Source organism: Rhinatrema bivittatum, chromosome 1, assembly GCF_901001135.1.
Source record: "Rhinatrema bivittatum chromosome 1, aRhiBiv1.1, whole genome shotgun sequence".
Classification (NCBI taxonomy): Eukaryota; Metazoa; Chordata; class Amphibia; order Gymnophiona; family Rhinatrematidae; genus Rhinatrema; species Rhinatrema bivittatum.
In genome coordinates, this window is record NC_042615.1 from 559,807,742 (window position 1) to 559,823,656 (window position 15,915).

General features: G+C 43.6%; 1 protein-coding gene across 1 annotated transcript in view; it reads right to left on the reverse strand.

The window, feature by feature from the left end:
* The window catches only part of FRMD3 (FERM domain containing 3), a 405,659-nt gene that overhangs the window by 26,574 nt on the left and 363,170 nt on the right, over positions 1 to 15,915 (reverse strand). Inside the window, exons 11-12 of the mRNA XM_029616768.1 lie at positions 14,067 to 14,141; positions 10,791 to 10,859 (exon numbers count right to left, since the gene is read on the reverse strand). Coding sequence (XP_029472628.1) covers positions 10,791 to 10,859; positions 14,067 to 14,141 — 144 coding nt within the window. The remainder of the gene's footprint in view (positions 1 to 10,790; positions 10,860 to 14,066; positions 14,142 to 15,915) is intronic.

Sequence of the window (15,915 nt, forward strand, 5' to 3'; positions counted from 1 at the left end):
TTACTATTTGAGTGCTGGCAGTTAGTGCTGTTTTGGTATGGAAGGTTTACTATATTCTATATTGAAATTGAAATTCAGTTTTATTCATGGCTTTCTGAGGGCCAAGCCCAGACGCAACAGTATTACAATAGACCTAATGCCATATAGGTTCCCAGTGTACATTATGCAGGGTTTTCTGGATGGCACCACAGCAGTGCATGAAAATTTAATATACATGTTGTAAATGATATTTTTACCTCAGAAGACTGTATTTTGAATGCCCTTTTCATGAAAAACCATTATAAATGCATAATGTTTAATGGTGAGTGCATGTATGTGGGGAGGGCAGGCAAGTGTATATAGTTTGCCTAGGGTGCCTAATAGTAACATAGTAAATGACACCAGATAAAGACCAAAATAGTCCATCCAGCCTTCCCAGCAAGATGTTTAGGGTTGTAACTGCTGCTCTGTGCAGGTGTAAGGGTAAGGAGGCCCCCATCTAAGCTGTAAAAACAGGTAATGGCCAGCCCTTCCCCTCCCAATAATACCCTTGCACCATTCCAGACTGCACTGACTCCACTAGAGAAAGTAGCATTCCATCTGGAGCTGTGCTGCTTTGGGTCAGTGGCTTGTCCCAGTCTTGGCCAGGGTTTAATTTTCTTTTCTTTTTTTTTAAACTCCAGAGGAGCAGCATTTCTCAATACTCATCTCTCCTTACCTAGAGTAGGTAGCCAGAGCAGAGCTTGGAGAACCATTAAAACAACAGACTCTGTGTAGCTCACAGTCAGAGAGGACGGGATGAGGGGGGCCAGAAAAGTGGAGGCAGGTTGCAGTCGCAGAAAGTGAGGGAGTGAGTCAGCAAAACGTTCCTGTGCAATAATGGTGAGGCTTCTGTGTGAGACGGTTGGGCTAAACTCTGAGAGTGGTAGCTGGTAGAACCAGTGAGTCTCCTGGAGAGTGGGGATGCTGAGGAGTGAGAATGGGAAAGGGAGGGGTCTGCTGAGGCTGGGGAAGGGCTGACAACAAGCAAGAACTTTACATAGTGATGCAACAGTGCTGGGGTGGGGGGCCACTCATTGTCGGGCCGATGCAGTACGGTGCGCTCAACTGAGCGCACCGTTAGCCCCTGCGTTTTGACGCGCTATTTTTACCCCTTATACAGTAAGGGGTAATAGCGTGTGGAAAACGCGCGGCCAACCCCCCCCCCAAACTAATAGCGCCCGCAACATGCAAATGCATGTTGATGAGCCTATTAGGCCCTCGTGATCCAGAAAGTAAAATGTGCAGCCAAGCCGCACATTTTACTCTCAGAAATTAACGCCTGCCAAAGGCAGGCGTTAATTTTGGCCGGCACCAGGAAAGTGTACAGAAAAGCAGAAAAAACTGCTTTTCTGTACACCCTCCGAGTTAATATCATAGCAATATTAAGTCGGAGGCCCCAAAAATAAAAAAATTAAAAATCGTAAAAAAAAAAAAATTTTTTTAAATCAGTCCGTGGCTCGCGGGTTGGAAGACGGACACTCAATTTTGCCGGCGTCCATTTTCCGAACCCATGGCTGTCAGCAGGTTCAACAACTGACGCTGGTAAAATTAAGCATCGGCTGTCAAACCCGCTGACAGCTGCCGCTTCTGCCAATAAAGAGGTGCTAGGGACGCGCTAGTGTCCCTAGCACCTCCTTATTACTGTAGGCCCTCATTTGAATACTAAATCGCGCGCCCAGGAGAGTGGCCTGGGTGCGCGTCGGGAGAGCGGGCGCTCGCCTCGGAGTGCCGGCTCTCCCGTGCATTTTACTGTATCAGCCTGTGTGTGAGTACATGAATAGCAGCCATCAGCAGAGTGTGTGTGTCTGAGAATGAGTGAGTGGAATTGTCAGAGAGAGAGAGACACACACAGCCACACACTCTGTCTCTCAGACAGACACATACTCTGACATAGACTGTGTGTCTTTGTCTGTGCCTGAGAGAGCAAGCCTAGAAAGTTTCCTCAATCTGAAAATCTGTGTGACTCAATGTCTGTGTCTGACTTAGTGTGTGTATGTACCTGATACTAACTGACAATGTATTTACCTCATTACTTGGCAAATGGTTCAAGAGCTGTTTGGCAAGAGACTTTAACACCAGACCAGGAACCCAGGATACATATATGAGAGATGCAACCAAATTTGTTGGGGCCCCAACCGAATGCATGGATGGAAGGGGGACTGCAGCTCTATTTGCTCACCCTGGTCAAAGGTGTGCTCTACTTCTTAGTTATTTAGGAAAAATGTGAAATTTCTGTTGGAGATATTTTGGCTCCATTCTACCAGGCTCTAGGTCACATGATATACCTTTCAAGGATTGGCTTGGCCTACTTTTCAGAGCTGTTGAGTCATGTGCTGCATAGAAAGAACACGAAGGGCGTCAGATACCCCATAGGCTGGTTTTGAAAAAATCCCCCAGGCTGATATTTTCCTGCAATCTGCCCTGGTTCCCAGGTCTCCATGATTTGGAAGTCTTATTAGGGTCCAAGGGGATCCAGAGACTGAGAAGACCTAGAAGTAAAGTGTACTGAAAGAACATAAGAACATGCCATACTGGGTCAGACCAAGGGTCCATCAAGCCCAGCATCCTGTTTCCAACAGTGGCCATTCCAGGCCATAAGAACCTGGAAAGTACTCAGAAACTAAGTCTAATCCATGCTACCGTTGCTAGTAATAGCAGTGGCTATTTTCTAAGTCAATTTAATTAATAGCAGGTAATGGACGTCTCCTCCAAGAACTTATCCAATCCTTTTTTAAACACAGCTACACTAACTGCACTAACCACATCCTCTGGCAACAAATTCCAGAGTTTAATTGTGCGTTGAGTAAAAAAGAACTTTCTCTGATTAGTTTTAAATGTGCCACATGCTAACTTCATGGAGTGCCCCCTAGTCTTTCTATTATCTGAAAGAGTAAATAACCGATTCACATCTACCCATTCTAGACCTCTCATGATTTTAAACACCTCTATCATATCCCCCCTCAGCCGTCTCTTCTCCAAGCTGAAAAGTCCTAACCTCTTTAGTCTTTCCTCAAAAGGGAGCTGTTCCATCCCCTTTATCATTTTGGTCGCCCATCTCTGTACCTTCTCCATCGCAATTATATCTTTTTTGAGACGCGGCGACCAGAATTGTACACAGTATTCAAAGTGTGGTCTCACCATGGAGCAATACAGAGGCATTATGACATTTTCCGTTTTATTCACCATTCCCTTCCTAATAATTCCCAACATTCTGTTTGCTTTTTTGACTGCCACAGCACACTGAACCGAGGAGTGGGTTAGTGCCATACTCCTTGGTTTCACTGAAGAATTGCCTTAATGATCTAAAGAGTGGCTGGAGTTTCAGGCTGGAGTCAGAGGAAGGACAACCAGGCTGAGAACTTGCTTAAGAAGAGTAGGTATGAGTTCATCTTTATCATTTGAAGAGATTCTTGAAATGATAGTTTCCATCTGCTGTACTACAGAGATCTGCACATCATACAACATATACCAACAGAAGGAAGATCCCAGAAGGGGAAGAATCTCTAGAGTACAAAGTGAAGGGTTTTGAAGAAAAGATTCCCTGGTGAAGAGGATTTCTGTGATTGGTTATCCATTAACTGTAAATCTGAATTGTTTTGTAATTTTGCATGGATTTCATTAGACCCAGTAAAAGCACTGGAACACCAGGCCGCTGCACGTCTCCCGTGTGCTTCTACCTTTTCTTTCAACTTTTCTTTATTATCTCTTCTTGCAGATCTTGACTATTCACCCAAACTACACACATCAACATATAACTGACCCCAAAGCTCAGGTCTCTCTGCACAAGAATACTGTTCTATTTCTGGCTAATGTGAAAATTGCACAGATTTTGCTTTGGCTGAGGAACTGATGTGCTGCTGTCTACAGATGATGGAGTCTCAGGCTTTGACTTTAGTGGGTCATGCTGTTGTCTTGCTCTGTCTCCTTCATCACTATACCCTTTCCCTCTGTGAATCCCTCCAGCTTCCTCTCCTACTGCCCTCTTCTCCTTTCCTCCTCCCCACCATCTCTTCTCTTACCCTTGTTCACACCTCTGTTTCTTACTCCCATATTCACTCTTCATGTCAGCCTTACTTACACTTTTCCTCTCATATACTCTCTCTTTTTTCCTCTCACGTGCAATCTTTCACTACCTCGACAGGAAGCACAAAGATACTACAGATTAAATAGGGACTGACACAGGAACAAAACATATAGGTAATCCCACCTTTCTAAGAGTCACCTTCCCAGCCCTGGGAGCACTGGAGCAACTGTGCCAGGATGGGGACTTACACAGTCGCTCAGGGCATCATGGGCTGGTGAGCGGATTCATCTGCAGGGCCCAAACTGGACTGAAGAAACTGTCCCAAAAAGTCCAATGTCCACATCTTAATTGTGCTCCAAAAAATAAAAAGTTTATTTCAAACAAAAGAATAGCAGTAGGGAAAACATCAAGTTCAAATCACAGTCCATTTCCATAGTCACTTCACTTGCCATCTTGGTCAGATTGAAAAAAAAAAAACAACACAGTCCATACTCTTCTACTTCCCAGATGTTACCTTGTAATTTTCTCTATGTGCCCAGAACCTCTGCAATGCCAGCTCACTTCCCTACAGTCTCTTTCCAAACTTTCTGTTCCAGGGGCAGTTAATCTCACTTCTTCTACTTCAAGTGTCTTTTCCAAGATCTCTCCTTTTGCTTCTCACAACTTCTGAAGGGCCCCCAGGCAACTCAGCCCCTTCTGCAGGCAGATGCATCTCCTGGCTCGCTCTGGAACTCCTGGCAGACATCACGTCCCCTTGGGGGTCTGCTGGCTCCAACACACCCCTCTTCTCCACTTCAATCTAGGAAACCTTGGATTCGTTCAATCTCTCTCACGCTGTCGCTCAAGCTCTCCACCTTAAACTCTTTCCAGGGACTGTGGAAAGCACCTCGGACTCCACTTTTCAGATCTCTCCTCTCACAGCATCTGCAGCATCTCTGCAGGAAGCACTGGTTATTTCTTCATTCACTGCATGTGACAGGGACCCTCCAGGGCCTCCTGTACTGACTCCTTCCCCAGCTGAGCAGCCCCTCACACACTTCCTTTTATACCACTCAAACTTACTCCCCCATAGGCCAGAGTCACACTGCCATTCATACCTATGGCATTCGCTCTGGAATTTGCCCCATGTTAGACATAAAGTAACCTTTTTACCCCCCTAGTTAAAACATAGAACCTAGTGAAGTATGGTATCTTGGCGCCATCTAGTGGCACCAGCGCCACACATAGAAGCTCTGATGACTATAAAAACAACACAAAAGAATAAAAACAGGAGATAATACAACCCACTTGGAAATGACCTTCCTTCATACTCCTAGGCCCCATCAAAGTCTGGCTGAAAAATGTATAGTCTTATATTCTCCCTGAGTGTTTTCCCTTGATATTATGGCAAATACCAAAGCTTAAAAAAAAAAGTCACACAATTATCGCTTTGTGTGATACATCAAAAAAAGTGTATGTAAATGAAATATTTAAATGCAGTATTCAAGAATAGATAATTCTTGGTTAAGTTGAAGACTTCTAGTATGATCTATGCTTTTGTAATATGGTACAATTACAGATGCAAACTTGACTACCTGTTGGATATCACTCTTTATCAAAGACAGTTGTGTTATTTTATTTTCTGATCCTATACTATCATAGGAACTTAGTTTTGGGGTACTTGCCAGGTTCTTATGGCCTGGATTGGCCACTGTTGGAAACAGGATGCTGGGCTTGATGGACCCAATATGGCATATTCTCTTCACTGGCTCCCTATCACTGCACGAATCGCTTACAAATCCATGACTATCATCCATAAAGTCCTTAACAATGATCATCAAGGACTTAACTCCCTTAACATAACTATTCAAAACTCCTCAAGAAACCTACAATCCAGCAATTCAAACCTCTTATCAATCCCCACTGTCAAAGATGCTCATCTAACAACAACAAGAGAGAGAGCCTTCTCCATCGCCTCCCCTAATCTTTGGAACACACTACCTGAAGTCCTAAGATCTCAACACAATATCAAAACCTTCAAAAAAGACCTAAAAACTTTACTGTTTCGTAAAGTCTTCATGGATCCACAATCATCTACACAGACCAACTCTCAAATGAACTCATAACCTTAATTCTCATCCTAAATAACCTCCCTCCACACTCAACCTTATATCTTCAGAGACTTACTTGGTTATGTTTATTATTGTAATTACAACATGTTATTATATCTCAAAACCTCTTTGTTAAAATGTATTCACTTTGTAAACTGTTATGATGGCTTCCCGAATAACGGTATATAAAACTCTTCAAATAAATAAATATTCTTATGTTTTTATGAACCAACACTCAGGCCTCTCTTCTCACCACGCTTTTACCATGCTTTTGACCCTTTTCCTGCCACTACCCTCTCTATCTATACCAGACATGCTTACATTCTGTCATACTTAATTTCCTTCACCTGCTGATATGCTATTCCAGATATCTACCACCCTCTCAGTAAAAAAAAATATTTCCTCATAATAATTCCTCTGGGCCTCCCAATTTCATATCATTTTATTTTTATTTATTATTATTTTTATTATACCGAGTTTCATGATAAGAATCACATCAACCCGGTTTACAATTAACATGTGTGTGGAGGCAGGGAGTAACATAGTGATAAACATTTCCCAATTCAACATTAAATATAGTGTGAAACTTAAAAAATATTAAAACAATAATTAGGACGTGAGAAAGTAGTCCTTAATTTTATTTTCCTATTGAAAACTGCACCTTCCTGTATTTTATCAAAATGTGCTAAATATTTAAATGCTTCTATCATATCCCCCCTTTCCTTTTTTGCTTCCAGCAAGTGCATTTTAAGTGTCTTAATTCTCTATGTATAGGGTTTGTGTTTCAGGTCCTATATCATTTTAGTAGCCTCTCTTTTAATGACTGCTGTCCTACCAATGGAGCCACTGTACTAAACGTGTTAAAATTAATGTGCCTCTACTTAGAAGAAATGTGCCGGTTAGCTAATATGCCAGCATGCTCAATGTTAATATGCTAGCATATGCTAAACAGGTACATAGCATGATAGCCACTTCATTAATCATTAGCATATTATGTACAAAGAGCCTCACGGCAAAAGCTAAATTTAATGCTACCCTTTGGCACTTTAAATTTAGCTTCAGTCAGAGGCCAGTATTAAACTGCTAAAGAACTGATCTAGTGTGCTAGAAATTTCCTTCCTTGAGGAAGGCCATTTTCTCTGCCTTCACCCCAACTATGTTGCATCAGAGGTGGACCCTTGGGCTGAGGTGGGGTTGATGCAACCCATAGGTGAGGGCCTATGGGTCCACACCGTCAGCAGGTAGAGTGGGCTGAAGCTAGAGGCCGTTGGAGCTTCATCTATACCAGCCCTCGTTCCTCTCGGGTTGAGCCTTTGGGTGCCGGGGCCGGCAGGACTTAGGTGGGCCTCGAGGTTAGCAAGAGGTGAGTAGATGAACAGCCCAGAGACAGCAGTCAGTAGATGGCATAGTTCTAGCCTGGACTGGATTCGGTACAAGGGCTCAGGTGGCAAAGGAACAATAGGGAACTGAAGGCACCCGAGCAAAGGAAGGCCTAAGTCTTGAGAGTCCACGTCCAGAGGATAGGCGAGGAGAGGCGTCACTGACAGGCTGGATTCTGAGCCGGCTGTGAATGGTAGTTGTGGCAAGCAACGAAGAACTCTGGATGAAGAAGAGTCTGTCGCATAGTCGTGTAAAGCGAGGGTCAGGGCACTGAGAAGGCAGATATAGTCAGTCCAAGCAATAGTCACGATATGGAGCAGGCAAACGTGGTCAGGCAAGGCAGTGGTCAGGGCGCAGAGAAGGCAGGCGTGGTCAGGCAATGTAGAGGTCCGGGGCTGGAGAGAAGCGGAAGAATAGTCAGGCGTAGCAGAGGTCCAGGGCTGGAGAGAAGCTGAAGCGTAGTCAGGCGTAGCGAAGGTCAGGGGCTGGAGAGAAGCTGAAGAGTAGTCAGGAGTAGCGGAGGTCAGGGGCTGGAGAAAAGCTGAAGAGTAGTCAGGAGTAGCGAAGGTCAAGTCCAGGGAATCAGTCCAACACGTAGACGAACAGGAACTAAGAGAACAGGAACCGGGAACCACGGGAAGACAGGAACACACGATGAGACGATCCAAGGAATAGCAACGAGTACTTGGAGTTCGAGGAGACCTGTTGCAAAGGCAACGCCATGGAGCGAGGCCTGAGATTTTATACGCTGAAGAGTCTGACGTCAGCATCCGGGTCCGTGGCCAGGTTCCCGTCGCAGGCCCTTTAAAGGAATCACTGATGCGCAAGCGCGCACCTAGGAAGGGGCGCGGCGCTGGTGGCGGCGTCTCTCCACGGGCTACGTGGAGAGGCCTGATGAGCAGGGACATCCTGATCAGCAACACTGGCCAATGTGGCAGGGCCGGAGGGACCAGAGGGAACCCGAGGTCGGAGCTGGCGGCCCACCGCCACCAGCGAAGAGGAGTCAGCAGCTGGAGTCCATCTGAAGAGGTGAGAGAGCCGTGCCGCAGGGCTGCCGCGGGCGGCACACGTAACAAACTACATGTAGACTGGACCCCTAACCCATGATGAAGGCACACCCCCTCTCCTATCATGACAGCAGGACCTCGCCCTCAGCCCCCTTGACCCCTACCCCTCTAAACTGAGTGCTTACCATTTCAGTGGATCCCAATTTTCACCAGGAGGAAGGCTGTGAGAGCCCTCCTGCCAGCACAGCTCCAGATCATCAAATGATTCCACTAGGTGACACCACCACTATCCTGTGACAGTGGTGAAGCACCAACTAATGGCATTATTTGGCCATCTGTAGTTGTGCCAGCAGAAGAGGTCTCATGTTCCTCCTGCCAGTGATGATGAGAACCCTCAACAATGTTAAGCTCTGATTCCAGAGGGCTGGAGGGGTAGTGGGGAATCCCAACTTGATTTCAGGAAGAAGGGGATCTTCTTCATGATTGGGGGGGATTGACTTCATTGTGGGGGGTGAACTCTGACTTATGAAAGTGTTGCCCTTGGTGGGGGGATGGGGAAGGGTCCAAAGCATAAACAGGAAGTTCCAGGGCTATATCCAGGGGAGGGGCTGACCTTGATGTGATGAATGGGGGTAAGAAATTACCTGGGCTAACCAGCCCAAAGTTCAAGGGTAAGTTAGCAAAATGGAGTCCAACATGCAGCATGATTCAAGGCAGATGTTCAATTTTAGGCTTTAGCAGGTATATGAGAAATAACAGGTAGTGGAAAGCATGTCACAATATTTCCATACACCCACTAAAATCTAATTATTATTTGATGTTCCTATTTAAATGCAGGTTGTCGCTAATTTTAGCACAGGCCCACTAACATCAATGTGGATCCATTTATTGTGCCTGCTAGGGCTTTCGTGCATATAAAGGGGCCTATGGTCTCTTCACTAAGGTCTATGGCTCCTCCCACCAGAGAACATATTGAGATTGTCAGAGTAGTGAGTGGACTGAACCATTTGCTACAACAGTCCCCACTAAGATTGTCCACAATAGTGCAGCCCAGTGTTTGGACAGAGAAACCTGAGATTATTCTGATCAGAGGGCTTGGAGCTGAGAGAGAGAGAAAAAGTCCCGCCTCTTATCTATCTGCAGAAGTTTAGGAAAAGGGGAAAGCCTGTCTCCTGTCCCCAGTGTCTCCATATAGTGAGTAAGGAGGGCCACGTAGAAAAGTCTATATGTTGCTGCTTCTGGTACTTTATTATAAGTAGCTGGGGGATCCAGCAATGGGGTTGGAGGCTATCCCTGCTCCGACAGAGTAAACCTTTTACCCTAAGCCTGCCTTTCTGTGGGGAAAGGAAGACCCTGATCTGAATTCAACATTTGAACCCGGACAATCGCAATAAGATTGAGAATTGAGTGTTAGGTGCCTATCTAGGGATGCCAATTAATATGGGCAGCAAAAAAGAGAAAAAGGGCCGCTGCCTTTCTGGTGCTCACATCCAGGAGTCCAGGGGAGCCCAGAGAAAGGAGAAAGCTGTCCCGGAGAAAGATTCAAGCACTCAAGAATCAAGTATCAAAAAGGGTCCTTGGGAGTCAGGAAAGAGAGCCTTAAACCCCAGGAAAAAGACTGAGGAGATCCCAGGAGGGTGCAATAGCAAGGATAGGAAACCCCTTCAGGACCAGCTTTTGGATTTTCTTTTTCTGAAAGGCTGTAACTTACAACTTCTCATTTAAACTGGAAAGACTATTTTGAAAAATTAGTATCATGTGTCAATGATCATCTTGGGCTACACACCATCTAAATGTCTTGCGTCCTGAAGATAATCCTTCCCCTCACTGGAGAATCCATGCCAGGGTTTGCAGGACTGAGTCGAGACTAAGCCCTGATATTGAGTGTGCTCCCAGCTTAGAGGCGCATCAGGATGAGGGGCTTATGCACACTAATTTTTGGGCACACTAGGCCCCTGAGTTTAACTGCTTCAGCATCTCTTGCAAGTCATTGCATCAGATGGAAATCATTTCTCATTGTAGTCCTGCTAATCAGTGAGTTTTTGGGTACTTGCCAGGTACTTATGGCCTGGATTGGCCTCTGTTGGAAACAGGATGCTGGACTTGATGGACCCTTGGTCTGACCCAGCATGGCATGTTCTTATGTTCTTATTTGGCTGCTGCCAATCCCACATATTTATTTATTTATGTATTTAACATTTTTTTCTATACCGACCTTCAAGGTTAAATACCATATCAGGTCGGTATCACATATCACTGCTTACGTACCTGTGTACTTCAGGAGGATCCCTCTGGATTTTGGAACTTGCTTCAACCACCTCTTTTGCAACTTTTCCACTGAAACAAAACAAAAAATTATTGAAAGCTTTGGATGATGTTTTCCTTCTAAAATTCTTTTCACTCATTAAAACTGATCAGCCCCATCTTGCTGAGCTGGTGTAAGTATCACAGAGTCCAATGACACAGGACATGGTAGAAGAAATCACGTAATACGGGTGGATTCAAAGACAATTTAGACAAAGGTATAAACAACAGATCAATTGCAGTCTGTTTAACATTTTCTGTGCTCTGCCACCACCATGAGCCACTTCTCATTATTCCTAGTGGGAATCCTTATTTGAACACTCAGATCCTATTGTACTCCTCACTGGCTTCCAAATCCCTTTCTGCATAATCATGTTTTCCCTGTGGTGCTGGATGACGGGGATCCACCTGCTTCAAAAGTGTTGCCAACGGGAGGAGTTGTAACCCTGGTGGGGGCTGAGGCCCTAATAATGATAAATGTTACAGCTTTTGGAAGCTGGGCCTTCTTGTTTGCTGGAAGCAGCTTTGAATATCGTTTACAGATGCACAGAAGAGACATTCCCGGCTTTGTGGAGCTTATAATGCAGAGGAACGTCATTGCTGTGGAAGAGTACAATGCCATGACCTGTACTTTAGCTACAGAAGGCCACGAGTCTCTGACAAGTCTCTGTAGTTTTGAAAGCATAATTAAGTAATTGAATTGAATCGAAGCAAACCAAACACAGTATGTTCCTTTTCTGTACCCACTGACTGAAGTACTGACCAGTGTGCCTTACATACTGTGTATAAAGAGCTTAAAGTACTATTTTCGGTTCTCATTTCTTTGTCAAGATAAGTCCTCTATCATTATTATTATTATTATTATTATTATTCTGTTATAGCAGGGTAAGTTGCCCTAAGAGGATGGCTTGAAGTCAGATTTTAATTTAATGGATTTCAGTTATATCATATTTTATATAACTTTTGTGGCTATGAGCAAATAGGTATTTCTCCTTATTACTACAGCAATATATAAGTGCATTTATTATTGTATGCCTTATTTATTCTTGATAACAATTTTAGAGCCCATTGCACTAAAGTGCATCAACGCTTTGCAAACTTTAATGTTTAAAAAAAAAAAATACTGTTAGCACACGCAAGCTGGGTTTAACATGCATAAGTTAGCTTGTATTAGTTTTAATATGAAATTTATGGTAAAGAGGTAAAACAATGCAAATCTGTGCTAAATGGTTCATTACCTATTAATGTACTGAAATGTATGCACGCAAACTGCTTCACGGACACATAAACACTACAACCTAACAATATCGAAAGAAGCTATTGTTACATTTTTGTAACACTATCCATAAGTAAAGTATGCATGCATTTTACTGTTTGTCTCATTTGCATGTCCTTAAATTCAGCCATTAGTATACATGAAAAACACCACGTTCAGGCACGATAATGGCAGATGTTAGTACATCGGCCCCATAGTTTGAAATCTTTAATTGTTTTAGTAACTAGGTTGCATATCCCTTGATCTATGTTTCCTTTCAATGATTCCATCAATTCTGTAAATGTCTCAGCAGGGTCTTTCAAAGCCAGAAATCTTTAGCAATGTGGAATTGCCATATCACTTGTTATAATTCTTACTGGAAACTTTTTACCATTTGCCACGGTTTCCAAAAAATGAAAACATTCATTTTTTTTTCTCCTAAAGGAAATATTCACTTGGGATGGAGGCCATGTGAATTTATCCCTGTCTGAACTGGAGAACAAATATTCAGGCTTGTGAGCTCATAGGGGCAAAAAAGGTAGTGAACTGCCACTGATGGGCAGCAATAGAGGCAGAGGTGTACTCCATCTCCTGCATGGCCCAAATATCTGTTTTGAGGCTGTTCTGAATATCTCTCAGGCTTCCAAAACAATCAGAACCTGCCTCTGCTGAGACTACAGTGTCTTGAGCATTTCATTATGCATAACTACTCAAGACTTCTCCCCACTTTTTGACCCTCTTCTCCTATATTGCCCAGATAGCACAGCAATTGTCCTTGTCCTTGGACTGGCTTTTGGGATGTGCAACCTGTGCAGCTGCACGGAGCGTCATTCTCAAGGAAGCACCACTGCCCTCTTTCCTCCTGCACCCTTTCATATATCCACAAGCAGGAGACTCAGACACACTATGCCGGAGAAAGGAGGCTTCTGCCTGTGGTGGCACGTGAAGAGGAGGAAGAGGGGACTGAAGTGAGAAAAAAGTGGGAAGCTGCTGGGCAGAAAAGGAGAGGGAGAGAGAGAAGAATATGCTAAGAGAACAGAGAGGAGGGTGCTAGGTGCTGTGGACAGGATGAAAGACAGAAGGGCAGAGGGGATACTGATGCTAGGCAGATGGTGAGAGATTTGTAAGAAGAGAGAGAGTCACTGCCACTGCTGAGAGAGGGAGTGTTGTGTTAGAGCTGCTGCAAGGGGGAGCACCAATTCAGCTTTTGCACAAGGAGCCAGTTAGCCTAGAACCAGTTCTGCTTTGACTAGGGGCCACAACCCATAAGCCCAGTATGTGTGCACTCCAAGGCTGGCCACTAGGAGTTACCATTATGTGATGCCTGGAACGTTCTCTCCATCCCACTTCCTCCCTCACCCTAATTCCCATCACCTTTCTAGGGAATGTGAATATCCTGCCAGTTATTTTGCAGTGCAACTTGCTGGACAAACGTTTGACCAAACAGCTGAAACACATATTTGCCATTTACTGCATCTGCAAAAATCACTTTTTTTCTCTCTTTAAACCAGTAAAACTCCAACCTTTCTCTTTCTGCAAGGAAATACTGCTTTTAAAGCCTATGTCAAATAAGTTCTGCAAAGGCTCCAAATTTGCAGACTCTTTGCAAGGCAATTTGCAGAATAAAAATACCAAAGTCCATATTCAGCCACTGTTTGCTAGTTAATCTAGCTTATATACTTAGCGGTGCAGCCATGCCGCTGAATATAATCCTGCTATCTTAAAGTTAGCGGGATAAGTTTATCTGGCTACATTTAAGACAGGTGTGTGGGCTGACCAGAGTTAGCCAGCTAAGTTATCTAACTAACTCTGAACGCCCCTGACTTATCCAGCTAAATTCTAGCTGGATGACTTTATATCTAGAATTTAGCTGGACAAGTGCTCAAATATTCATTTAGCTGGAAAACTTCCAAATTATCTGGCTAAATGCTTCTGAATATGGACCTCACAATTTTGCACATCTTCTCAAGTGTAACCACACTTACCTATATCGAAATCGACTGCCTTTAAAAAACAGATTGCTGCTTGATATTGTCCTGATCTGACTGGATTTTGCATACCTTTTTGGGGAGGGGGGGGGAGAAAGAAAGCATAAATTATTATTAGTTATTTCTGACATGATAAATTACAGCAATGAAGTGGAGAGCAGGTAACGCAGTAAACGCCGGCAGATAAAGACCCAGTGCTCCATCCAACGTGCTCAGCTCGCTGTTTAGGGCAGTAAGTGACGCTCTGTGGCAGGTTAACCCCAAGTAGAAATCTTACGCCGAAAGTCTACAAAGGTTAACTGCTTCCTTCATTTCCATCTTCTAGCCATTAGGGATCCTCTGTTTTTATCCCATGTCTTTTTTCAATTCCATTACCATTCTCGCCTTCACCACCTCTTCCGGGAGGGCATTAAGAAGTAAAAGTGAAGATGTGTCTATTTGCGTTGTTAGAAAACAGCTGTCAGCGCACTGCATTTCACAAAGTCTACTTTGTGCATTAAAATGGCAATCTGTGCCCCTAAATTGGGCTTAGGTGAACAAGTTTCCCTTTTTACGAGCGAAACAGACTTTGCAACATGTTTTGGCCTTGCAAAATTTCATGCAAACTGAACGTTAATGAGCTGCTGCAATGCAAAACTATGCAGATCAGCTAATTAACTATGAGCCTGATTCACTAAGCTGTTTTCCCATAGACACAAAATGGGAAAAAAGCTTTAGTGAATCTGGACCCGTATTTGTAGCGCTATAATACATGCAAAAAGGCCTTTGCAGACCAGTTTTTGCAAAAAAAGGTAAATACACTTCAAAAAGGTAAAGTTATCTTTTTTGTGAAGTTCTCTGTAAGTTTTCCACTGGGTTTCTTTGCATATGTGTGGACAATTATGACTTTTTGCATAAAATTCAGCACAGTACATCAGCCCCTATTTCTGAAGTGGAATTTTTAATGCCTTTCCTTTCCAAATCAATGTGTAACCAATCTACACGCCAAAACTTTGCACAGGTTATTTGTAGGTTTGGCACTGCTCTTACCCAACTATTGATTCAGACAGAGGTCCTGCATTTGTGTCAGCGGTTTTTGTGTATGTGTTTACTGCTCCTGGCATCTTGAGTGGGGTGTACAGCCATTGGCACTTGATTGGGGTTCTTTGTTATGATTGGAGTGCAATGATGTCACAGCAGCGCGATTTGAAATTGGATGTAATGATTCAAACGTAGCGACGTCACAGCAGCGTAATTATGGATTGGATACACAGCTATCCTTTCACCAAAGTTTAAAATGGATCGGTAGTGTTCAGCGTTTACTAGACGGCAGAGTCATTTGGCTCGGATGGAAAATGGTGAAATCGGGGTACTCAGCTGTTTATATTGGGCAAAAAAAAATTTTAAGAGGTGATTTGTGGGTTTATTTGTTGTTATATTGTATAAATCCCTCTGAATTGCAGGGTGCCATTGAAAGTTTTGATAGTACAGCCTGACATGCCCTTATATGTTAACTTTTCTTTCTTTCAGGACCACAGTGAAGATGGTTCTCTTTCTCCAATATTTATTTTGAAGCATATTAAGCAGATGTGTGGGGAAAAGATACTTATTACTAAACAACACTAAGTGTAGGCTTTTCCAAATGATAGACCTATATTTCCATATCTTACAGATTCCCAGTCACAGCTGATGTCACAAGATCTATGTAATTCTGTTACTAAAAATGACCATTTTTTTGTTTGTGATAGTATCTGGGCCTATATTATGACAACTGAATTCTGAATCTTTTATGAATCTTGAACTATTCAGTCCCTGATAGCTAGATACAACCAATCATGCCTTTGCTTTAGAATTTCATGTCTCTTTA